The 27,084-nt window shown below is 40.7% G+C and overlaps 1 protein-coding gene across 5 annotated transcripts in view; it reads left to right on the plus strand.

Moving 5' to 3' along the window:
* The window catches only part of ZNF236 (zinc finger protein 236), a 148,347-nt gene that overhangs the window by 69,083 nt on the left and 52,180 nt on the right, over window positions 1–27,084 (plus strand). For all 5 annotated transcript variants that reach the window (XR_010152003.1, XM_016933929.4, XM_016933931.4 and 2 more), the window contains exons 10-19: window positions 3,068–3,340; window positions 6,686–6,889; window positions 12,055–12,196; window positions 12,829–13,089; window positions 16,293–16,546; window positions 18,034–18,135; window positions 18,626–18,777; window positions 20,213–20,316; window positions 21,713–21,864; window positions 23,612–23,824. Coding sequence is in view for 4 of the 5 variants with exons in the window: in XM_016933929.4 (XP_016789418.1) it covers window positions 3,068–3,340; window positions 6,686–6,889; window positions 12,055–12,196; window positions 12,829–13,089; window positions 16,293–16,546; window positions 18,034–18,135; window positions 18,626–18,777; window positions 20,213–20,316; window positions 21,713–21,864; window positions 23,612–23,824 (1,857 nt within the window). In the remaining variant the exon portion in view is untranslated. The remainder of the gene's footprint in view (window positions 1–3,067; window positions 3,341–6,685; window positions 6,890–12,054; window positions 12,197–12,828; window positions 13,090–16,292; window positions 16,547–18,033; window positions 18,136–18,625; window positions 18,778–20,212; window positions 20,317–21,712; window positions 21,865–23,611; window positions 23,825–27,084) is intronic.

The raw sequence follows: 27,084 nt of genomic DNA on the forward strand, positions 1-27,084 counted from the left end.
CTATTTTCACATATTTATTTTTCAGATGCACTTTAGAATCTTCTGCTAAAGTTCCAAAAACTTTCGTTCCAAAAAGCAATCTTGTTGGTATTTGTATACAGATGATAAATTAAACCAGGGAGAATTGATGTCTTTGTAACTTACAGTCTTTGTCCCAAAGAATAGGGTATGCATTTCCATTACTTTATCTTTTTTTTTTTTCTTTTTGAAATTTTCTTCTGTTTTTTTTTTTTTTTTTTTTTTTGTAAATAGGAAGGGTATTGATTTTCTTGTATTAAAACTTGGGTATCTTTCTGAGTTCTAGGTTTGTTAGATTATATGGTAATATCATTTGAAAATAATGACTGACGCTTCATTTCTAGTATATACTGTATATTTCTTTATCTTGACTAATGTCATTGACTAGTATCTCTAGATCACAATAAATTAATGGCAGTGATAGTGGACTTTTCTCCCTGACTTTAATATATTTTTCTATTAAGTTGAATGTTATATTGAGATATGTTTTATTCACCTTTTCCTGTTTTTAGACCTTTTTTAAGACTAGATGTTGAGTTTTAGCAAATGTCTTTTCATGTTGAAGATGAGTATATATCCTTTACTTTTCTATATTTACTAATATATATATATAAACTTATTGAGACGGAATTTCGCTCTTGTTGCCCAGGCTGGAGTGCAATGGTGCAGTCTTGGCTCACCATAACCTCTGCCTCCCGGGTTCAAGTGATTCTCCTGCCTCAACCTCCTGAGTAGCTGGGATTACAGGCATGTGCCACCACGCCCGGCAAATTTTGTATTTTTAGTAGAGACGGGGTTTCTCCATGTTGGTCAGGCTGGTTTTGAACTGCTGACTTCAGGTGATCCGCCCGCCTCGGCCTCCCAAAGTGCTGGGATTACAGGCGTGAGCCACTGCACCTGGACTTACTATTTGAAGAGGAAGGCTACTGCCCAACTCCAGGAAAGCTTGCCATGTGGGATTGCAGATCTAGCTTTCCGGATCTTTCCATTTGTCAGAGTTGGAAATCTGGATTCCATTTTCTTTTTTAACATTGTGTGGGTGAAACAAAACATATGCAGGCCAGATTTGGAGACAGCTTCAGGACTTCCAGTTCGTAGTCTCTGTTCTAGTCTATTCACAGATATTAGAACCTGGTGGCAGATTTAGATTATGTCATCCTGCGTAACTTGAGATATAGTTTTATTTTGGTTTGGAAAAAAATCTGATTTCTGGGGAATGGTGTCCTAATTTTCACTAGTAGATATTATAGTCTCTCATACCCTTTTTATACCTTGCATTTTTGATTTGTCATGATAAAGCCTTTAGGTAATTATGCACATTTGTGAATTAATTTTTACCTATTAATTTTAAGCAGTCTTAAATTTTAGATGTCTTTATGCACTATCACCACAAAACAAATGTCTCACCTTTTAAAACCAGTTCCCTTATTTCCTTCTCCATTTTTACCCCCGTGATTTGTGTCTGTACCTTTCTTTGTTTTTATTTACATTCTGTCACTGTGTTTAAAAAATATATTATTTTTCATTCTTTTTTTCTACCTTTCTTTCCTTTTTTTCTTTTTGAGACAGGGTCTGGCTCTGTCGCCCAGGCTGGAGTGCAGTGGCACAGTTATAGCACACTGCAACTCCTATGTCCTGGGCTCAAGCCATCCTTCTACCTCAGCCTCCTGAGTAGCTGGAACCACAGGCATGCACCACCACACCTGGCTAATTGTTTTAAAATTTTTTCTCAAGAGATGGAATTTTGCCATGTTGCCCAGGCTGATCTCAAACTACTGAGCTCAAGCTATCTGTCCGCCTTGGCCTCCCAGAGTGTTGGGATTACAGGCGTGAGCCACTGCGCCCGGCCCACCTTTCTTTTTTATGTGAATTATTCTTGCAAAGAATATTGTATTTGAGAAAATGTTTTCTATCTTTACAGATTTACTTGCATATATGGAGAATTCCTTATGTTTAGTGATAAGAGAGAAGGAAACAGAAGGTTTTCTTTTTCCCTAAGAAAACTATGTTGGTACAGACACTGTTAAATAAATTTTAGTTAAAAGTGTTCTGGTGAAATTTCATTAATGTGGGAAATCTTTCTGATTTCATGTGGATTCTTTATGTGAGTTATCTATATAGTCACTGTAGATGCTACCTTAATTTCAGATGAATAAATCTAATCAAAAATTTTAAAAATAAGGTGATTCTAAGTTTTAGTTACCTGCATTCAACCAAATTCCCAAAAATATTAAATGGAAAATTCCAGAAATAAACAATTCATAAGCTGTAAATTGCTTACCATTTCACCTTCCACTGTCCTGCTCCATCCTGAGAGGGGTGAGGGAGACACGGGTCATCCCTTTGTCCCACGCACTCACGCTGCTGCATTCACCACTCAGTAGCTGGCTTGGTTCTCAGATGGAACCACTCGGGTCTTGGCAGTATTTCCTGCTGAAAACAGAGGGACAGGTGTACTTACTATATTTCCATCAATTTGTGATTTTTTTTCTATTAGAAATAGTTTTAAACTTGATTCAAAATTGAGTAATAATATGAGACAGATCCACTTATATTTTATCATGAATTGATATATACTATTTGTCTTAACTGTTTACCAATTTCCTTTTATAGCATATGGATTTACTGTTTCTTAATTATTTGCATTTATATTTTTTTAATTGGTGATATCCAGTAGGCCCAATAAATACTTATTCCAGTGTCATTCCTTCTCTTCTCGTTCCCTGCGTTAAGCATGAGGTCATTCGATCCCATCTGCTTTTGTTCTCATTGAGAGGGAGCCAGCTGTGTCCTGGTGCCGCTGGACCTACCGAATCAATCACCCTCTCAGTGGGCGCTCTTTTTCAGAGACTGAATTGTGTTTTCCCTGACGGTTAGGGGTTTCAGCGAGATTAACTCCTAGCCCTCGATAATGTCAGTGATCCTGGGAATTCCAAGCTTTCCCATAACTGATCATGCGTGCAGCTTTCTGTAGGGACCACAGGGGGTCCTGGACCTGACCCTAGGCGGGGTGTCCAGGCCAAGCGGGACGTGTCCTCTCCCTTCACAGGCTCCATCCGCGAGGAGAACGGCGTGCGCTGGCATGTGTGTCCCTACTGCGCCAAGGAGTTCCGCAAGCCCAGCGACCTGGTCCGCCACATCCGCATCCACACCCACGAGAAGCCCTTCAAGTGCCCGCAGTGCTTCCGCGCCTTCGCCGTGAAGAGCACGCTGACAGCGCACATCAAGACGCACACCGGCATCAAGGCATTCAAGTGCCAGTACTGCATGAAGAGCTTCTCCACCTCTGGCAGCCTCAAGGTGCACATTCGCCTGCACACAGGTATGGCCTCAGGGCTGGGCCCACACGGGCACTGGCCGCACACATTACTGCGCACATATACCAAACACAGGTATGGCACACAGTAGGCACACAGGTACTGCACACAAGTACTGCTCACAGGGACTGCACAAAGTATCACACACAGTACTGCACATAAGTGTGGCCCGCAATGCAGCACCCACACCGGTACTGCCCACAGGGACTGCACAAAGGTCCCAAACACAGATACCGCACACAGTACCCAACACAGCACTGTGCACAGGTACTGCACTCAAGTACTGCCCACAGGAACTGCACACAGTACTGCACACAGTATGCAACAGGGCACTGTGCACAGGTACTGCACACAAGTACTGCCCACAGGGACTGCACACAGTACCGCACATAGTGCTGAACACAGTACTGCTCACAGGTATGGCCCACAGTGCTGCACCCACACAGGCATTGCCCACAAGTACCAAACACGTAGTACTGCACATAGAACCCAGCACAGCACTTTGCACAGGTACTACTGCTCACAAGTACTGCCCTCAGGGACTGCACACAGTATCACACACAGGTATGGCCCACAGTGCTGTACCCACACTGGTACTGCCCACAGAAACTGCACACAAGTATCAAAGGCAGGTACCAGATGCAGTACCACACACAAGTATGGCCCGCAGTGCTGCAGCCACATGGGCACTGGCCACAGGGACCGTACACAGTACCAAACACAGGTACTGCACATGGGTACTAAACTCAGTATCAAGCACAGTACCAAACACAGTACTAAATACAGGTACCGCACACAATTACCAAACACTGTACCACACACAAGTACAGCTTGCAGTGCTGCACCCACACAGGCATTGCCCACAGGGACCACACGTGGTACCAAACACAGGTACTACACACAGGTACCAAATTCAGTATCAAACACAGTATCAAACACAGTACTAAATACAGGTACTGCACACAGGTACCAAACATAGTACCACACACAGGTACAGCCTGCCGTGCTGCACACACACAGGCATTGCCCACAGGGACCGCACACAGTACCAAACACAGGTACTGCACACAGGTACCAAACTCAGTATCGAACACAGTACCAAACACAGTACTGCACACAAGTACCAAACACAATACTAAATACAGGTACCACACACAGGTACCACAGTACCACACACAAGTACAGCCTTCAGTGCTGTACCCACACAGGCACTGCCCACAGGGACCACACACGGTGCCAAACACAGGTACTGCACACAGGTACCAAGCACAGTACTGCACACAAGTACCGCACACAGTACGAAACAGTACTGCACACAGGTGTCATGCACAGTGCCAAACATAGTACTGCACACAGTACACAGAGTACTGCACACAGGCGTCATGCACAGTGCCTAACACAGTACTGCACACAGTACACAAACAGAGTACTGCACACAGGTACAGCCTGCAGAGCTGCACTCACACAGGCACTGCCCACAGGGACCACACACAGTACCAAACATAGTACTGCAGACAGGTACCAAACAGTACTGCCCACTGGTACCGCATAAAGTACCAAACATAGTACTGCAGACAGGTACCAAACAGTACTGCCCACTGGTACCGCATATAGTACCAAACACAGTACTGCACACAGGCACCACATACAGTACCAAACAGTGCTGCACACAGGCATCATGCACGGTACCAAACACAGTAACAAACAGTGCTGCACACAAGTAGTACATAGAGTACCAAACACAGTACTGCACACAGGTACTGCATACAGTACTAAACACAGTACTACACACAAGTACTGCCCACAGGGACTGCGTACAGTACCACACATAGTAGTGCACATAGTACCACACACACAGTATTGCACTTAGGTACCAAACACAGTGCTGCACACAGGGACCAGTGCTGCCCACAGGTACTGCACACAGGTACCACACACAGTACCAAACAGTACTGCACACAGGCATCATGCACAGTACCAAACACAGTACTGTACATAGGCACTGCCCATAGTACCAAACATAGTACTGCACACAAGTACTACATATAGTACCAAACACAGTACTAAACACAGTACCACACATGGTACCAAACACAGTGCCACACACAGGAACTGCCAATAGGTACTGCACACAGTACTGCACACAGGTGCTGAGAAGGGATTGAGTCACAGCACCTGGGGGAGCAATAACTGACTACTTGGAGGATATATTTCTGTCTTTTCATCAGCACTTGTTGAGTCTCTTCTATAGGCTGGGCATGAAGTATCTACAGGTAAAGAAAACAGATGCAACCTTGATCTCCATGGAGCTAAGGATATGCTGGGGGAGGCATTAAAAACAAGTAACACTTATAAATGAACGTAGAATTGCAGAGGGTGAAAAGAGACTTCTGTCCGGATCAGATTTGGATTTAGACTGAGTGAGCCTTTCTGAGAATACAACATGTAATCTGCATTTGATCTGAGAAGACCTGAAGGCTTTAGCTGGGCCAGGAGGAGGACTGGGGACCTGTTTGTACTGAGGCGTGAAATCTTTCATTACGGAGCTCCATTTTTTTTAATGACATATTTATTGATATTTACCATTTTAATGTGTACACTTCTGAATTGTGCACTCTACACCACTGTCTGATTTTGAAACATTTTTATCACCCTGCAAAGAAACCCTGTACTCATTGGCAATATCCCCCAAATTCCCTCAGGGATCCTCCTCTGGGCTGACAATGTGGATGAGTATTTGACAAAGCTGAAGTTACTCAATTTTGTTGTATGTGTTTCTTTGGAATTTACATTTTCATTTGCTGATAAAATTGTAAAACAAGGAAATATTCTTTAGAAGTGGGGCACAGTAGTAAGAGGATCATTAAGAAGATATTAGTACTATTATCATCATCATTTACAATCAGTGACACTACCATTTACTGTTTATTTGCAAAATGTGAGACATTGCTAAGTGCTGTTTAAATGTTAGCTTACGTAATCTCAGCAGCAGCCCTGGAGGCAGGTGTCTTTAAACCACTTTACAGGTGATGACTTAAGAGAGAGAGCATCCTTACATACTGTAAAGTTCTTAAGAACTACTGTCCATATTTTACAATGTAAGACTTTGTCCTAAAAATACTAAATGTTCTTTTTTTACTTAAAATGCTCTTATAACATGCCTTAATATCTATAATATGCACTGTATACAAACAAGGGAAAATAATTTACAATATCCATTAAATTATAAGCATGGCCTAATAAATTGAAGGTTCAAATCAGTATTGGAAATAATAACATTTTATGTTGGCATTTGCTGTTGAGATGTAATTTCTGGAAATAATTCTAAAATGTGATTTCATTTTTATTAGGAGTTAGACCTTTTGCTTGTCCTCACTGTGACAAAAAATTTCGAACCTCAGGCCATAGGAAGACTCACATTGCTTCCCACTTTAAACATACGGAATTAAGGAAAATGAGGCACCAGCGTAAACCTGCAAAGGTCCGTGTTGGCAAGACGAATGTTCCAGTCCCTGATATTCCTTTGCAGGAACCAATCCTCATAACTGACTTAGGTAAGATGGATTGTAGGGTGTCTTTATAATTTATCGAGTTCTATTTTCTTTGACATTTTGTGAATTGTTTACACACATTATGGTCTGTGTAGTTAAATAGTTTTTTAGGCATAGTATTAATGAAGTCTGTGTTAAGCCTTGTTTTGCTTTATGGACTAGTATGTTTTACAGTCAAGATTAAAATGTAAGTTGTATCCAAACTACTGCTCAAATTGTTTTCTCGGATTAGAGACAAATAATGTGTAAGTGAAAACAGTAGCGTATAAGTCCTCATTGAAGAAACATTGCTACCTCAGTGGAACCATCAAAAGTGAGAAGGGGTTTTTATGTGAAACACACAGTGCACGTTGTTGTTTTCATCTTTAGGTTCTTTGTGCTGTGTTACAGATTATTTGGGCTACTTTAATCTTTGGATTAAAAAGGAAAAGAAAAATCTGCCTGCTTTTCTTTTTAGGTTCAGTGTTGTTATAACCAACCCAAACTATGATTTTGTTGAAGATCTAGAAAGAAAACACTGCTTGTTAGAATCTTTAGAAAAATTATATTTGTTAGTACTAGAACAAAATTTAAGAAACCTCACTGTCTTAGTTTGTTTGAGCTCCTGAATCAAAAATACCACTAACTGTGTAGCTTGTAAATACTAGGAGTTTACTTCTCACAGTTCTAGAGGCTGGGAAGTCCAAGATCATGGTGCTGGCAGATTGAGTGTCTAGTGAGGTCTCTCTTCCTCATAGATAGTGCCTTCTGGCTATGTCCTCCCAAAGGTCCTACCTCTTACTACATGAATTTTGGAGGACCACAAACATTTAGACCACATCACTTACTAATGTGTGAATTTGCATTTTTATGCAGTTTCTGTATTTCACTACTTTCCTAGGAAAGATAATTCAATCTATAAGCAAAATTAATATTAAAATATAATTCCTTAATTCCAAAGCATAACCTTTATTTACAATAATTGTAAATTATTGTATAGAGAGATTTTAGATTGTTATAAATTGGGGGCCACCAGTAAGATGATCAACAGCCATAAACTTGTGTGAATCTGAGAGTTTAACATCAAAATATTTAAACTAAAAAAATTCAAAGAAAGGAAATACTCAAATTCTCAAGTGCGGTGAAAGATCCTCAATTAGACAGGTCAACTTAAACACCTAAAACGGAAGATTTGAGCACACAAATAAAAAGAGTTACTTAATAGCTTTATAGAATCTTTTGCCTTAAATTACATACTTTTAAATACGCATGAAACAGAAGTTGATCACATTCTAGGATACAGAAAAATTTCAATAAATTTTCAGAAGTTGATTTTGTATAGGATACAATCTTTGATTACAGTTCACTGAAAAACTTATAAAATAGCCATCCAAAATTTCATTACATGAAAAGGACTCAAAACAGATACTGCATACTACACATGTGAGTATTATGTAAACAGATTGTATGGACCAAAGCCGTCCTAGGAAAAATTAAGACTTTTGAGTATTATTAGAAAATAAGACAGATTGAAAATAAGTAAAATATTTAACTAAAAAAACTAGGAAAATTAAAAGAAAGTAGCAGAAAGGAATTAATATAGCAGTTCCCAACCTTTTTGTCATCAGGGATTGGTTTTGCAGAAGACAGTTTTTCCACAGATTGGGGGTCGGGTGGGAGGACTGGTTTCAGGGTAAAACTGTTCCACTCAGATGTCAGAGAATCAGACATTAGATTCTCGGAAGGAGTGCGCAGCCTAGATCCCTCACATGCACAGTGCACAATAGGGTTCGCACTCCTGTGAGAATCTAACACACCTTGGATCTGACAGGAGGCGGAGCTCAGATGGTAAAGCTTACTCACCTGCTATTCACCTCCTGCTGCGTGGCCCGGTTCCTAACAGGCAGCCTGGGGCTTGAGGACCCCTGAATTAATACATATAATGGAATTGGAGATAGAAGACAAAACTGTAGTGAACTGAAGTTTTACAAAACTTATAAAAATGAACAGAAAATATAGATGACTTGTCACTAATAAAGAAACATGAGAAAACATAGGAATGAGAAAGAAGTTGTAAGCACAGATATAAATGAGGTAACAATTGTTTGCAAATACTCTACAACTTTTTCCTAATATATTTGAAAATTTTGATGAAATGAATCTTTTCTAAAATAATATGCTTGGCAGAATTGACTGTAGAAGAAATAGAAAACTCCAAAATACACAACAAATTGACAAGATAGTAAAAGATCATCTTCTCCAAAACACCAGTCTGGTTGGGCGCGGTGGCTCACGCCTGTGACCCTAGCACTTTGGAAGGCTGAGGTGGGCAATCACTCGAGGTCAGGAGTTTGAGACCAGCCTGGCCAACATGGCAAAACCCCATCTCTACTAGAAATACATAAATTAGCCGGGCGTGATGGCAGGCACCAATAATCCCAGCTACTCAGGAGGCTGAGGCAGGAGAATGGCTTGAACCCAGGAGGCAGAGGTTGCAGTGAGCCAAGATTGCACCACTGGACTCCAGCCTGGGGAACAACAGTGAAACTCTGTCTCAAAAAAAAAAAAAAAAAAAAAAAGTCTGATAATTTAATATACGAATTGTACTAAGCTTCCTAGGAACTATAATTGTTATGGTATTTAACTGTTTTTGAGCATAGAATGGGATCAAAACCCCCATGGTAGCTTAGAATACTTTGATGTCCTTGTCCAGTTTTGGCTGCTCACGAAATGAAACAACAGACCGGTTTCTTCTTTCAGGTTGCCATAAATCAAGTTGTACACCCATGGGTTTCTGGACTTCAAGTTTTTGAATCTTCAGTTGAGTTAGGTTCTTGACTCTTCAGCAATTTTTCAGGGTAAAAATGGGATACATTTTGCTTGTTGGCTTCACAGATGCTTGTATCTTAGACCAGATAGGGGAAGCTGAATTCTTTGGTTTAGGCTGAGGGAGACACATGAGGGAAATGGTTGCTAGAGGGAGCTTCACGCTGTAAGTTGTAAAATATTGTAACTATGTCTTGTGCTTAATTTTGTTATTTGTATTTGTGTTCATCTCTTCTCTCAGACTCTGGGCGCCTTAGAGGCTATAGAAAAGAATTGGCTGTCATAATCTTTGGGGGACAGAGTTTGATAAAAACATGGTAAGGAGAGGTTTAGCATAGAATAGTGTTATGAGAGTAAGTGAAAGTAGAATGCTCGTTGAGGAAGCTAGCGGTAGTCCAGGGGAGTCCTTGACCGAGAGCAATGTGGAAGAGGAAACCTGCATCCAGGGTTCTGCCATCACTGTTTTTGAGAACCAGGCATGGCATTCAGTCTGCATGTCACAGCATGTGTAGGGAAGGTGGTAGGCATGGACTGGATGCCTGCATTTTTCTTTGTTTTTTCTTTCCTTTCTTGAGACATAGTCTCACTCTGTCACCCAGGCTGGAGTGCAATGGTACGATCTCGGCTCACTGCAACCTCTGCCTCCTGGGTTCAAGCGATTCTCCTGCCTCAGCTTCCTGAGTAGCTAGGACTACAGGCATGTGCCACCATGCCTGGTAATTTTTGTATTTTTTGTATTTTTATTTTTTTTTAAGTAGAGACGGGGTTTCTCCATGTTGGCCAGGCTGATCTCAAACTCCCGACCTCAGGTGATCCACCCACCTTGGCCTCCCAAAGTGCTGGGATTACAGGCCTGAGCCACTGTGCCCAGCCTGCATTTTTCTCTTTTGAGCAGGACGAGTTGTTAGGAAAAAGTGAGGCTGTGCTGTCAGGCACAGGGTGGTGTCAGAGCTGCCTGGAGAGAGGTCTTTGACACAGCTCTGATTGTCCAGAAGGCTTGTGAGATGAGAAAAGGCTTGGTAGTCTTAGGGGTTGTGCTGTGTGGGTTATATCACAAGGGAGGGTTCTGAATACTTTTTGAAAAATAAGGTTCTGATGCAAGCTTCAGGAAGCATAGGTGAATTTCCTTAAATCTAATAATGAGCTAGGTGAAATTGGTTGGGCTGTCAAATTCCCTCCAGCTTTGTAATTGTTTCACTGCTATTTGAGATTGGTGGCAGTGGAAAAAGAAGAGAAGATGCAAGTTTAAGAGACATTGGAGTGGTGTTGATCATCAGGACTGGCAGATGCCGAGTACAGGGCAGGGAAGGGAACTCTCAGAGGTCCGGGGCTTCCCAGCCTTAGGGACCAGAAGACTGTTCCAGGCATGCAGCTAGGAAAGCTGGGAGAAGTGGGCTTTAGGGGAAGAAATTGAAACGGAATCTGTATTTTTATGGAAAGTCAGGAAAAACAGAGTGTGTTCAGAGGTGCATCATGCTAATCATTGTATACAGTTAAGGTACAACTGAGGGAGGAGAGAGGACCGGGAATGGAGAGCTGTGGGCAGAGGACAGAATCTTGGCCAATGCCTCCTTGTCTTGGCAGGAGGAGCAGCCCAAGGCTGATTAGAGGACTGACTGCGTGCGTCACCCTCTTAACATTCCAAATGACTCTTAAGGAATTCGAAAGTTTACCCCCAAGCTTGTCCTGAATTCCTGAAATAATGCAGTAGCTTGATCAATTCATATTTATTCGATGGTCAACCTGAAGGAATTCTTTATTTAGTAAATGTATATAAAATGTGAAATATTTAAATTACTAATTTTGTTATTTGTAGATATTCCTTTAGTGATATCTGTGAAAATGCTAACCTTTTTAGAACAAAAGATCATGTTAGAGTCACTTTTGTTTTCAGTTTATTATAGTATCTAGTGTGCAGTATTCATACTGAATAAACAAGGTATTAAAATCTTGCTTATCCTGAATTTTGGACATAGTTATGTAGACTCCATGTCAACAAATGCCCATATAGAAAGTAAATGTAGAAATTCATTAGAAATTGGCCGTGGAATCAAGGGAAGTAATTGTGACTAGATATTCCTCATGTTTAAAAAATGAGCAACATTAATATATATTAATTTATAATGTTTGTTAATTTATAAATTAATTTGTAATGTTATATTATAAATATATTAATTTATAATGTTTCCCCATAGGTATTCTTTGAATAGCCAGTTCCTAACACAATTAAAATAACATAGTTGCAACATTAGAATCTAACTTACCAGAATTTTCATCTTCTGGGTAAAACATGTGCCTTGTGACATTTAATTGTATTACTAGCATTGACAGTGAATTACATCTGCTTTTCTTTTGCTTTGTAGGTCTCATCCAGCCCATTCCAAAAAACCAGTTTTTCCAAAGCTATTTCAATAATAATTTTGTCAATGAAGCAGATAGACCATACAAGTGTTTTTACTGTCATCGTGCATATAAAAAATCTTGCCACCTTAAACAACATATCAGGTAAGGTAACGGATTCACAGATGGAAATTTAGTATAATTAAACTGACTTAGTGACCTGATGACGTCTAGAAGTATTTAGGATGGTAGCATTAGCCTTTGGTATTAAAGATGTCACAGACTGCAAAACATTTATTGGTAATTAATATTTTTATTCTTTAATGTCTTGACTAAAATATTTTATCCAAAAATTGCTACTGGAGTTTATGTATATGCTCATTAAATTTCAGTGTTTGCAATTTCCAAGGAATGTCAAAGAAGTTTATTTTATTAGACTTCCTTTTGTGTTTTTCAGATGTATTTATCAGAGTTTAGATTAATTCTTAGCGCTAGCCACAGTGAAAAGGAAGTCGAACCTTGATCATGAGAGACAGTGTGATGTCATGAAAAAAGTATAGAACTTAGAAAAAGACATGGCTTCTAGCTTCATCTCAGTCGTGTGACTTGAGGCAGGTCGCTTAAGCACTCTGAGTCTCAGGCTTCCTCCCTTGTAAAATGTGGAGAGCTCCGGCATTGCTGCTTAGCTTTAAAAAATGTGATGATGAAGTGAAGCGAAATGCAAGAGTGCATTCTAGTCACAAAGCATTATAAAAGTATAAGAAACGTATTCATTAAAATGTGTATTTTTTTTTAAGATCCCATACAGGTGAAAAACCTTTTAAATGTTCTCAGTGTGGAAGAGGCTTTGTTTCTGCAGGCGTGCTCAAAGCACACATCAGAACACACACAGGACTGAAATCTTTCAAGTGTCTGATATGTAATGGGGCTTTCACTACTGGTGGCAGCTTACGGCGACACATGGGTATCCACAATGACCTTCGTCCCTATATGTGTCCCTATTGCCAAAAAACATTTAAGACTTCACTGAATTGCAAAAAGCACATGAAAACCCACAGGTGGGTATAATTCTGGTGGTCACTTTTTATCATCTTTATAATTTCCAGTAGATGGTGGGGAGTGTTTTTAGGAAATAATTGTCTTTGATTCTTACATTATTATTTCTAGCTCATACTATATGGGCTCAAGAAATGTAAGTATTAGTGTCTAAGGATCTAATGGGAGCCATAGACTGAAGCATTAGCATTTTCATTTTTAATTTAATAATGAAGTAGTTTATATTCTGTAAGCTGTCTTTTAAAGCTGTTAGTTGGTAATTAGATAAAATTCTGGACTGTGTCTAGTATAGTCAGATAGTGAATATTTCAGAAAAGAGAATCTTAAAGACCCTGTGATTTCTAGGCCTGTCATCAGCAAATCTGAATGGTAATTATTCTATGTTGTTGACTTTAAAGAATACATGTTTTAGATATTCCATAAACTTTTCATTCAGCCTAGCTTATATTTTCACATGATTGGAAGGCTAGCTCATCTCTATGTGGATGTAATCCGGAAGAGATGCATTTCTGACTAGTGCTGGGGCCTATTCGATGAGTATTTCTGTGAAGCCACAGAATTCTGTGTGGTACTGTAACACCTGGGTAGGGTGACCACAGCTTAGGAGATGTGAAAGGGAGAGTCACTAGGCCTAAAGCTGCTGCCCTGGAACATTTGCTTTGAGACAGCATTTTTTTTTTTTTTTTTTTTTTTTTTTTTTTTTTTGAGACGGAGTCTCGCTCTGTGGCCCAGGCGGGAGTGCAGTGGCGCAATCTCGGCTCACTGCAAGCTCCGCCTCCCGGGTTCATGCCATTCTCCTGCCTCAGCCTCCCAAGTAGCTGGGACTACAGGCGCCCGCCATCACGCCCGGCTAATTTTTTTGTATTTTTAGTAGAGACGGGGTTTCACCGTGTTAGCCAGGATGGTCTCGATCTCCTGACCTCGTGATCCGCCCGCCTCGGCCTCCCAAAGTGCTGGGATTAGAAGCGTGAGCCACCGCGAGACAGCATTTTAACCCAGATATGTCTGCCTGGATGTCGTCTACAAAGCAAAACCTTAAATATTAGAATAAGTTACCTGTGATAGTGTTTTTTGATATTATTGAGCTGAATGCCTAAGCACCCTCAACAGAATTGACATTTTTGATTTCAGTATCGTTGATTGCTTAGCTGAGAAATTTACCTGCTGCTTGAGACCACCCAGGGAGTGTGGTATCTGCGGTGTTATATGTGGACTCCTGTTAATTACATATCCACTTACACTTCACTGCACTTTGTGGAGGGAATCCTGTGCAGGGCACTGCATGTGTTTGGGAACTGGGGAACTCGGGGGCACATGGATGTTGAGGATGCTTGTGTTCCTGCTCGCTGTAGCAGGATGACAGGTCCCCAGTTGGCCCAAGAGCTTACCGTGCTAAGAAGAATGGAGCTTGGGCGCTTGCTTGCTCAGTGGAATGTTAAATCACATCTTTTTCAGTCAGGAAGCCAGCCTTTTCCAGTGTCCTTTTGTAGTAGTATTGGGAATATGGGTGTTCAGGCCCTTGTTTCTGGACCCGGTGACCAATGGTGTAATTGCGGGGTCACCTTTATTAAGTGGTATATTGTGCGACCATTGTTTGTCATCAGTTTCGAGGGACACATGTAGGAGATGAATGTAGAGCTTTGAGAGGACACTAAGCAGATCAGCCTGTTGTTGCAGAGCTGCAGTGCTTTGCTTTTACAGATTGTGTGCACTTGGAATCTGCCTACAAGGAGAGCATCCAGCCAGGGTTTCATTCCTTTGTTTGAATTGTTGGAAATTCCCAAAATACCACATATACTCATGCTAAAGATAGGTAAAGAAGGTTACTGTAGTAAAATTTATTGGAAAAAACAAAGAACCAAGGAAACAAACAGTAAACAAGCCTCCATCAGTTAGCGTGAGACACACATGTGCTTAGGTTAGAGTGGCTTTTACAGGCCCCTGCGTGCCACTGCGCTGCTGTGTGGAAGCATCGCAGTGGAGGTGCAGGCGTGCATTTTCTAACTCCTCTCTATTATGCGACACATTTTTGTTCTCCCTTCCACAGTAAAAGTAGTTATGAATTGTCTATTTTGGATATTAGAAAACGAAGAGGGAAAATTTTGTTTGGAACTGAGAATGAAATTCTGAGTAGGCAGATTCCTAAGACACTGGAATAGAGCCCATGATGCAGCTTGTATGGTCTGTGTGTGCAGAGGCAGAAGAGGGGACCAGGCGGCTCTTTTTTGTGTGTGTGGGTGTTTTTGTTTGTTTGAGATGGAGTCTCGCTCTGTTGCCCAGGCTGGAGTGCCGTGGTGCAATTTTGGCTCACTGCAACCTCCTGCCTCAGCCTCCCAAGTAGCTGGGATTAGAGGCGTGCACCCCTGCACCTGGCTAATTTTTGTATTTGTAGTAGAGATGGGGTTTCACCATGTTGGCCAGGCTGGCCTTGAACTCCTAACCTCAGGTGATCCTCCAGCCTCGGCCTCCCAAAGTGCTGGGATTACAGGTGTGAGCTGCGCGCCTGGCCGGCTCTTTGTCTTAGATATTCTTCGTACTAGCCAGCCTGTTAGTCAGATAATTGTGTGAGATTTTTTCTTTTTTTTTTTTTTTCAAGTTCTCAGTTCATTGCTGAATTCATTGTTCATCTTTTCCTTTGAAAGAGAAATCGTTGACTTTGATGAATATATGCTGGATACACTTTGTGTACGTAAATGTTGCTGAAAGCAACATTTGGATCGTTGGTCCAATAAAGCGCCTGAGGCCCAGGCTGTGAGAGACAGTAGGTGATGAGGCTGGAGGCTCTCTGCGCACCACGTGTTGTCAGATTTAGATCAGTCTATAAAGGTGTCGTCTCATTTAGTACAATTATTTTTCTGAATACTTAGACTCATTGCAGAACTTGACTTGGGAGAGTTTTACTTTTAAACACGAGACATCTTTTTAATGTTTTTAAACTATTAGGCATTCGGGTGTGTGTTGTCCTTCATCCTCCGTTCGTGCCTCGTGTCTTGTAGCTGGTGGAAGCACTTAAAGATAAGGCAAACGAGCTCTCTTCAGAGTTACTAATGTGTTCAGTTTTTATCTGAATTGCCACCATGACTTCAAAATGAAATCAGTAATAAAAAATGTTATTTAATCAATGACAACTCTTTCACTGTAGTATCCCACGCAAGTAACCTTTGACAGCATCTAATCTGATGAACTGTTGTTAACTTTTCTGAAGATATGAGCTTGCCCAGCAGCTCCAACAGCATCAGCAGGCAGCCTCGATAGATGACAGCACCGTAGACCAGCAGAGCATGCAGGCCTCCACTCAGATGCAGGTGGAGATCGAGAGCGACGAGCTGCCGCAGACGGCAGAGGTGGTCGCAGCGAACCCCGAGGCCATGCTGGACCTGGAGCCTCAGCACGTGGTGGGCACGGAGGAAGCAGGGCTGGGCCAGCAGTTGGCAGATCAGCCCCTGGAAGCAGATGAAGGTAAATGTTTCAGGATATTTAACTTTGAGTGATCCCAACAGAGTTTTGCAGCCTTTCCCACTCATTGCAGTCCATTGGTGTCTCCCATCACTGACTTTTAAAACAATTTGTGCTGTATGTGAAAGAGATTGAATTGAGTATTTGATATCATTCCATGTCCTCTTAAATTAGATTTTTACTTTTCAATTTTATTAGATTTCTTAGGGGAAGTTCTTTTTTGAAAAAACAAAAACAAAGTGATCAGACTTCTTGTTAGGAAATATTCGAAATCTTGTTAAGAAGTAGTTGAAATTTTAGGACTACAGCAAAATCTACCGTCCTTATTTTGATATAGGTGCTTCCAATTTTTTTCCATACAGATATGCAGGGGTGTGTGTGTATGTGTGTGTCTGTGTGTGTGTGTGTGTGTGTGTTTGGTATGCATATATAATTATACAAATAAGGCTGGGTGTGGTGGCTCACGCCTGTAATCCCAGCATTTTGGGAGGCTGAGGCAGGTGGATCACTTGAGGTCAGCAATTCAAGACCAGCCTGGCTATGGTGAAACCGTGTCTCTACTAAAAATACGAAACTTAGCTGGGTGTGGTGGTGCATACCTGTAATCTCAGCTACGTAGGAGGCTGAGGCAGGACAATTGCTTGAACATGGGAGGTGGAGGTTGCAGTGAGCTGAGATGGCGCCATTGCACTCCAGCCTGGACAATGGAGTGAGTGAGACTCTGTCTCAAAAAAAAAAAAAAAAAAAAAAATTATACAAATAGGACCTTGCAGTGCATACTATTTTGTGACCTTTTATCCCCAGTATATTGAGAACATCTTTCAAGTGTACATCTGTATGATCTTTAGTATTCTATAAAGTACACTCAGTGTAGATTCAAAGATGAATGTAGGTCAGTGAACTGTGGGTGACTGGTCTGCAGTGAGATGAGGCTCCTGAACCAGAATATAAAGCAGCACATTGCTTCCTTCATCAGTAAAGTTTGGCTACAAAACACAATGTCAGGTCAACTGTAGACTGTGTGATTAGTGACATAGCTGGCTGCGTCTGGCACAGGCTTCTTATCTCACACAGGCATGTCAGCAAACAGTGTGCTGACCAGTTTACTGTTTTGTTTTATGGATGTCTCAAATTGTCTCAAATGTATTCCGTCTTTGGGGAGGATTATACACTTACCCCTATGGTGCCTGCAACCATGCACACGCAGAAAGGTTTTAAACAATTATGGAATGTAATAGCATTTTAGAATATTGTTTAATGGAACAATGTCTGAGTTTTCAGACAGACGCTAAAGGCTTTCAGGGATGGTATTCTAGAAATGCAAAGAGAATGCTTTAAGCATATGTATGTATTAAATTATCTCCCTGTTTTCTTTTCAAAATAAGGTGTCTGATATTTGAAAACTCGCCGAAGTGTACTTTTGGACAGATTTGCAGTTGTGAAATAACTTCCAAATGTATGAGTCCCCCTTTTTTACATCTCATCCTTAGATGGGTTTGTGGCTCCACAGGACCCTCTGCGAGGGCACATAGACCAGTTTGAAGAGCAGGCCCCTGCGCAACAGTCCTTCGAACCAGCAGGGCTACCCCAAGGTCAGTGGTGGGTTTTCAATGAAATTTGTAAGTGAGCTGTACTTCAGTTGAATTTAATTTCATGACAACCTTACATGTTTTCTCTTAAGGCCCTTCTAAAACGTATGGTTTCAAACCAAATAACTTTTTGCATGCATTGTAGATTTTTTTTTATTGATGCATACTATTTTGTGGTCTGCTTAGGTCTTCTGGAAAGTGGCCTTTGCAGCCATTCTACACGTAGTTTCCAGTCAAGAAAAGGTGGCTGAGTAGAAATTGGAACTTCGTGGTGGCTGGTCCTGTAAAGCCTCCGGTGCTGTAATGTCTGCTGAGCACAGCCTCCTGCCTGTTAGCAAACAGTGTTAAAGCTTGCTAATAGCAGCTAGTCCTAATTCTAATTCAGAAAATAGAAATGCCCCTTTAGACATTTTAAATTTATAAACCTTTTCTTAGAACATTTTAATGTAACTTTAATATTTTTGTAGAACTCCTCTTTTCTAATTTATTTTAGGTTTTACAGTGACTGATACGTACCATCAGCAGCCTCAGTTTCCACCTGTCCAACAGCTACAGGATTCCAGCACACTTGAGTCTCAGGCCCTCTCCACAAGCTTCCACCAGCAGAGCTTGCTGCAGGCTCCCAGCTCTGATGGGATGAATGTAGTGAGTATGGACAGAGGGGTGCATACATGGCAGTATTTAGCAGCTGCTATGTTATTCTTCACTGTCATTATTAAACATTTCCTTAAGGGAGATTTTAAGAGGCGTGCTCACTTCTTGTAGCATTAAGGTTACTGCATTACCTGGGAAATCCTCAGTGTTTAGTACATAGGGCTTTCTTTTTCCTTAAAACATTTTAATTTTGCTTAAAGGTTTCACTGCCATGGTGTGGCCTTGCATTTGTGATTAAAAACCAAAAATTGACTTGAGTGCTATGTAATAACACGTTGAAAGGTACTATGTTGCTTTAGGCACAAAGCCTCAACATTTCTATTTGTGGACTTTTAAACATGTTAGAAGGAAAATATAATGAATGCTGACATTAAAAAATATTTAAATGCATCATTTAAAATTTTATCTCTTACTCCTCGTTGGAGACATTTTAATTTTGGTTTTGGTTTTCATTTTTCTGCTTTTGGAAATTTCTTAATAGTGATGAGAAATGATTGACCAATTGTTATCCCTCTTTGAAATCCACCACTGGTAGCTTTGCCCAAGTGGTAGGGCTGGACCCTCCCGTGAAAATTTCAGAACATTTTTCTCATAGCTAGAAACTACATAATTGGCAGCAGGTGCTGAATCTGGGAAGTGGAGAACGTACTTCTTAGCAGCTGACTTTACTCCAGAGCTCTCTAAATAAAACTGTGCAAATCCAGTTCTGTTGTTGTGGTTTAACTAAGTTGGTTTTGGAAGTCAGGTAAACAAATGCGACACAGGCCCTTGCTTATAGCAACGTGCACTTGCTGCCCAGGGGTGGATGACTCTACTGTTCGCAGTCTGTCCTGTGACTCCAGGCCTTCTGAAGGTCAGCGGAGCTTATCCTCTGCTCAGTGTGAGCGTGGATCTATTATAGAGTGGTTAGAAAACATTGACCAGATTTTTGTTTTGTCCTTGCTGTGGTAGCATGGGTTGTAACGCCGCTGTCAGGAAGGGATGGGGTCAGTGTGACTGCCCTATATATGCGTGGTACCGTTCTTGGGGATGGAGAGCATGTCTTTCTCACCCTCTGGTTTGTGTGACAAGAGGAGACATAATATTATACTCTCTGAAGGTGGGATGTTATTCACTGTCAGTAAGAGTAGAACAGATGAAAGAGGAATCTCTTATTAAGATATATAAAATAATCAGTTTTATGGTTGATGAAGCTTTGTATTAAGGTAGGGTAATAGAAAATAAATAGGTCTTCATTTAATAAAATCTGTATAAGTGATCTTTATTATTGCTCTGGCCTAAATGATTTCAGTGAACTATTTGGGGTTTCTCTCTCTTAAATCCACATTTTATGAATGTTCTTATCCTTAGTTCTTAGCTGCTCAGTTGTTTTATGTTTATTCACACATATTCAAGTAGTTTGCTTTATACTTCTCTTAAATTTTAGACAACTCGCTTGATTCAGGAGTCATCCCAAGAGGAACTGGACCTGCAGGCGCAAGGTTCCCAGTTTCTGGAGGACAACGAGGACCAGAGCAGGCGCTCTTACAGGTAGTTGTCTGCACAGACCAGCTCATGGTATTGCCGGCTCCCAGGAACGGATGCTGCTGTGTGTTTGCCCCGCTCCAAGGGCTCTGCGATTTCATTCTCTCAAAACTGTTCAAAACAGTTCCATTGTCATCCATATTCTGTAAATAAACGATCTGAGACAAAAGAGATTAACTTGCTAAACTTTTTACAGCAGATAAGTGAGCGGGCCAGGATTTGGATACGGCAGTCTTCAGTTTGTCTGTTTGAAGTACTCTGCTGCAGCTTCCCGTCACTGTTTTAAGTCATTATTATTCCATTTTCAGAAATTAGTTAAATTTATATTATGCCTTTTAGTTCAAGACTCTTCATGTGCTTTACATATAACAATCTGTGTACCAGGATACAGCACAATTAGAAAGACAGCTTTTTAGATGTGTCCGTCCGCTGGCTCAGCAGTACATACCGAGCACCCTCTGTGCACAGTGTACAAGTAATTTTTGTATTTTTAGTAGAGACGGGGTTTCACCACATTGGCCAGGCTGGTCTCAAACTCCTGACCTCAGGTGATCCACCTGCATTGGCCTCCCAAAGTGCTGGGATTACAGGCGTGAGCCACCGCCAAACCAGATTTACAAGAGTGAATTTTCAAAATGTATTCAGACACTTCCAGCTTTTAGTTTAATTTGGACTTGAGAGGAAAGTTAGTTGCCTCTACGTGGGCACCCAGTCTTGACTTAGGTTATAGTGTAGGGACGTCACTAACCTCTTACTGGAGATTAAAACTTGAGAATGGACAAGAGAGACGTACTAATGGAATAAGCTTTTAATAATAGGTGAGTAGGAGTTTTGAAATTTATAATTATTTTAATCCTTAAGATAACATTAGTCTATTCAGTAACAACTGAAGGGGAAATAACACTGCATATTTATATATTATTCAGCATAACTCCAGTACACTCTGTTTTGTATTTTATAAACCAAAGGAGTACATGGATTGGCATTTCCAAGTGACTAGATGCAGGAGTGATTCTGCTTCTGAGGCAATGGAAGGATTCATAGTGTCTAACGACTTAATAAAGAAAGGAGTGCATACATTTTCTTCCTATTATGCTTAGAGAGAGTTTCTAATTAAATATTATGTCTGCTGGGGAGTTATAGGATTTACTGTTTTTTAAGTAATGCATTTAAGACTATAAATACTCTAAGCAGAATTTGGTCTAACAAATGATTGTTGGCAATATTTTATACTTTATAATTTCTTCAATGTTGGAGAGCGCACCTAGGTTCTGTAACAGTTGTGCCTAGATGTTTCATGGTTGTTGGTGAAGCTTGTTTGCTTTTCTTCCCTTTTCAGGTGCTGTATTTGTAATTGTGCTATGAATTAACGTGGTCTGAGTTCTGTATGTTTGCTTTGTAGGTGTGACTATTGCAACAAAGGCTTTAAGAAGTCCAGCCACCTGAAGCAGCACGTGCGGTCGCACACCGGGGAAAAGCCCTACAAGTGCAAGCTCTGTGGACGCGGCTTTGTTTCCTCTGGGGTCCTCAAGTCCCACGAGAAGACACACACAGGTCACTGTCTGCCTTATACTTGGAGATTAGTCCTTTAAAGAAAAAAGCTTTATTGAGATATAATCCATATACCATTCAATTCACCCACTTAAAGTGTACAATTCAGTGATTTTTAGTATGTTCATAGAGTTCTGCAACCATCAAAACTGTAACTTTAGGACATTTTTGTTACACATAAAAGAAACTCTGTACCCATTAACAGTCACTCCCCATTTCCCCTCAATGCCCAGAACTTCAGGCACCCAGTATCTACCTCTGTCTTTATAGATTTGCCTGTCCTGGGTATTTTATAGAAATACGTGGCATTTTGTGTCTGTTTCTTTCACAGCACAGTGTGCTCAAGTTTCACCCATGCTGTATGGGTGGATCAGAACCTCATTCCTTTCCATTGTAGGATATGCCACGTCTTATTGATCCATTCATCGGGTGATGGACATTGGAGTTATTTCCATATTTTGTTTATTATGAGTAATCCTGCTATGCACATTTGTATTTAAGTGTTTGTGTGGACATGGGCTCATTGCTGTACCTAGGAGTGGAATTGTTTGGTCATATGTTAACTCTGTTAAAACATTTGTTTTCCATTGTGGCTGTGGGATTTGACAGCCCACGGTAGCGTGGGAGGGCTCTGGTTTCCCCACATCCTTGCCAATGGCTATTATTGCTTCTCTTATGACCGGCTTTGTGGATGGTCATGAGCCTTCCCACGTGCCATTGTGGTTTTGCTTTGATTTGCATTTCTTCTATGGCTAATCATGTTAAACGTCTTTCACAGACACTGAGAAATGTCTGTTCTAATCTTATGCCCATTTTAACATTGGATTATTTGCCTTATTGAGTTGTAAGAGGTTTTTATATTCTGGCTACTGGACCTTTATCAGATACATGGTGTACAGTTAAAAATATTTTTAACATCTTCCTGTTATCTGTTTCATATACTCAGTATATTCATTATAAGTTTAATATCAATGTATATTTTGTATAAGGCTTTATTTGAAAATGAAGATATACTGCTTAGAAACATAGAGCCAAGCAAAATAAGGAAAAGTTTTATTGACTGGTCCATAGGTTGATGATTGAGGAGTGGTTTTAGTGGATATTGGAAAGATTGCTGGGAGTAGTTTATATGGTACTTTGAAGGACCTGCTACGGAGGCAGAGAGCAGCAATATATGACTTTTATAAGGAACGGTGGAAGAAAGACAGAAATAGGAGGAAAATAGCTAGTTACTTGGTTCTGTGTCATTGGTCCGGAGGAGAGAGGGCCTTCTATATGGGACTTTATTTGAAAGTAAAGCTGTATAGAAGATTTATAGACTAGTTCTTAATGCCTAATCTACCTCATGTGCTATGGGAGTGATGAAAAGATGGATTGGAGAAAACATTTCTGGGGTAGAATCCACATGTTGCCAGTTTAAATGTAAAAGACCAAGGACAGAGGGGACTTGATTTGTTTTGAAGACTGTGACTTCACAGAGCCTGCTGATTTCAGTAGAGAAGGCAGTAAGATGTCCTATGTCAACTTCCATGTTCTTAAAACAATCCCATTTCTAAAAATTGGAAACCCACACCAAATAAACTATCTATAATTTTGTAATTTACTTTTTTTTTTTTAACCAAAGTCTGCTAAGCCTCAGGATAATGTTGTGACTTATTAAACATATCTTTGTTTGGTTTTGACTGCTTCTGGTTTTAAGGTAATGAAATAGGATTGGTTCCAGCCGTTTTTTCTGTTTCTGTGCTTGTAGGAGTGAAGGCGTTCAGCTGCAGTGTGTGCAATGCCTCCTTCACCACCAATGGCAGCCTCACCCGGCACATGGCCACACATATGAGCATGAAGCCTTATAAGTGTCCGTTTTGTGAGGAGGGTTTCCGAACTACAGTGCATTGTAAAAAGCACATGAAGAGACACCAAACAGTCCCCTCTGCTGTGTCAGCCACTGGAGAGACAGAAGGAGGAGGTATTTTCCATTTGTTGATTCAAGGTGTATTAACCTGATGCTAATTTAGGAATAAATCCATTCACAAATCACCGTGAGTATTTTGACCTGGCTATATATAGATTAGTTCAGTAGCACCCTGAGTTTTTAATAATTTTATTTTCTGATTATGAAAGCCATACATGCTCTTGGAAGAAAAATTCAGAGGTGCAATGAAGAAAACATCTGCTCTTACAAATCACCACGCGCTGAGTTAGCATTCACTCTCACACTGTGTTCTTCCTTTCATGCTTGGGCGCGCATGTTGCTAGAGACTTGAATGTTTTTAACAAATATGGTATCTTGCTCTATATAGTGTTGTAGCATGCTTAATTTTTTTGTCTACTGAAGTTTATTACAGGCATATTTAATTTATTGAACACAGGCCTACATCAGTTCAGATGACTCCATGGAATTCCATCATATTTTATTATATAATTTTCTGTTGATGGGTTGATGGATGTGCAGCTAGTATCTGGTCTTTCACTGAAATGGTAATGGTAGCATTTATGGACTGCTGGTAACCTTTGGTAAAACCTGTGCTTGCCATTACGTTGTCTCATGTAATAGACACAAAACACCGCATAGTTGGAGGGATTAATCTCATTTTGTACGCTAGCCAGCTAAACATTAGACAAGTTAATTCGCCCAAGTCCCATACCAAGTGGAAAAATCCTGAGTATTATTTTTGTGCTTATACTTTTTGTACTTATAAGACAACTTCTTTTTTAGGAAGTTCCACAATGAAATTATACAGTTAAGAATAGAGCACATTTTATATTTTGACACGTTGCGCCAGCACACAGATTGCAGTTTTTAAATCCGTGTGTGTTCTGACACTCTTGGAGGTCACGGCTGGTCTGAGTGTATGTGTTGGCCTGGGCTCTTGCCTGTGCCGCGGCCATCCTGTCCTGGCACAGTTGGTGCGCAGTGTTGTCAGTGAATCTTGTGTCAGTGGCTGTGTGGAGACGGGTGCTAAATGGGGACTGTCATCGGAGGTCAGACCTGCTGGTGGCCCATCATCCTCTCTCAAGGTACTGCCCCCTCTGTCTGCTTTGCCACCATCTGACCGAAAGACCACAGTGAGACCATCTGGGGTCCCCGGTGGGTTATGGCAGTCTACCTTTCTCTGCTGTTTTGAGGAATAAGTCTGTAAAACTTGCCTAAACTCCCTCAAAGTAACAAAAACTGCGACTTAACCATTGCCAGAGCCATTGTGCACCTCATTTCTTTAGTAGATAATTCTGGAATAAAAGTTTCTGACCTGTTAAACTGAGATAGTTCAAACTTTTCAATCTGATGATACTTAGTAAAGCCTTTATTTCCATTTTTAAAATTCTGTCATGAGATTTCATAAAGTATAAAAAGAAAATGACCCTTTCCTTCAAATGAGTTAAAGGCTATAGGACATCCAGGCATTATTTCTAGAAGCCCGTCATTTGGAGAGTGTTAATTTATCAGCCAAATACAAATAATCTCTAAGCCGCTTTACATATTCTTTCCTGTCAATTAATAAAGCTTCTAATGCTACTGAATTCTAGCATCAATTTGGGAGTTCTGTTTGGGCTTCATCTCACTGCTACATATTTATTTAGATTCACCTTGTATGCCTTGTTTTCCTTGGATCATTGTGGGGGAAACTGCAGATGAACTCTTGTCCATAGGAGAAAAGTCACGTGTTAAATTGCGTTGTTTTGCCCAAACCTAGAGACTTGGATAGGGGTTAAATTCCCTCACATTTATTGTGACGTTAGCCTGCTTGGCCTAACACTTGCCGACTGTTTCATGCTGTCTGTCTGTCGTGCTTAATTTTGTTGTTCTCTGTCTCCAGTCTGTGCTATACTGATTGTGTTCTCAGTTCCTTAAAGAATGTTAACAGAGTTACCTCCTTATTTCCTCATGTGTGTTGGTGGGGCCGCTATCTATAAGCTGCCCTCAAATCATTCCAAGCTTTATTGGTATAATGTGGACTTTCAGTTTGCTGTATCTTTTTCTGGAATTTCTACGAGATGGACATTGAGTCCACTGGCTTTATCCTCCATGACTTTCTCCCTCAACCCACACCCTCGCTGTCCTTTGCTCCCCTCTCTTTCTTCTTCCCTCCCCAATCCCCTCCCATCTCTCATCTTTTTTCCTTTTTATGTGCTAAGAAAAATTATCCAGTTTGTTTTTAAATTTACTTATTTGGTGAATTAATCACTGTCCACTTTGCAATTTAGTTTTTCTGTTGAGTTGTAAGTTTTCTTTAGTTAGTCATACAATAATGACCTCCCTGCTCCCAGCCAAACTTTTTTTCCTTCTCTAGTATTCTTTTTTAATCAATTGGAATGCGTCCTTATTTTTCATTTAGGAATGAATACTTATGCATATAGTTCTCTCTCAGTATCAGCTGAGGATTGGTTCCTGTACTCCTGAGGACACCAAAATCTGCAGATGCTGAAGTTCCTGATATCAAACAGCATAGTATCTGCATGTAACCTACACGCATCCACTTGTATACTTTAAGCCATCTCTAGATCACTTATAATACCTAATATAATATAAATGCTATGTAAATAGTTTGGGGTTCTTTTGAGAGACAGGGTCTCACTCTGTCACCCAGGCAGGAGTACACTGGCACAATCATAATTCACTGCAGCTTGAACTCCTGGGATCAAGCAATCCTCCCACCTCAGGCTCCTGAGTAGCAGGGGCTACAGGCTCACCACCACGCCTGGCTGATTTAAAAAAATTTTTTTTTGTAGAGACGGGGTCTTGCTCTGTTGCCTAGGCGGTCTTGAACTTCCGTGCCAAGCCCCACCTTGGCCTCCCAATATGCTGGGATTACAGGCGCGCGCCCCCATGCCTGGTTAATTTTTAAATTTTTGATAAAGATGGAGTCTTGCTGTGTGGCCCAGGCTGGTCTCACACTCCTGGCCTGAAGCAATCTTTCCATCTCAGCTTCCCAAAGCAGTGGGATTACAGGTGTGAGCCACTGCACCTGGTTGTAAATAGCCAGTATAATGTATCGTTTATTGAATAATAACAAGAAAAAAAGGATCTGTATTTTCTAACTGCAGTTGGTTGAATCTATGGATGTGGAAGGCACAGATACAGAGGGCCAACCACATATATTTTTAAAGTTTTATTTTCTTCTTTATAGTAATTGTTTTTAGTTGGGGGCCGTTTGCTAATTTATTAATTTGGTCTCCCATTTTTGGGCTTCTGGTTTTAAAAAATCTGATGGTAATTCATTTTTTGCC

The sequence above is a fragment of the Pan troglodytes genome, chromosome 17 (genome assembly GCF_028858775.2).
Source record: "Pan troglodytes isolate AG18354 chromosome 17, NHGRI_mPanTro3-v2.0_pri, whole genome shotgun sequence".
NCBI classification, from domain to species: Eukaryota; Metazoa; Chordata; class Mammalia; order Primates; family Hominidae; genus Pan; species Pan troglodytes.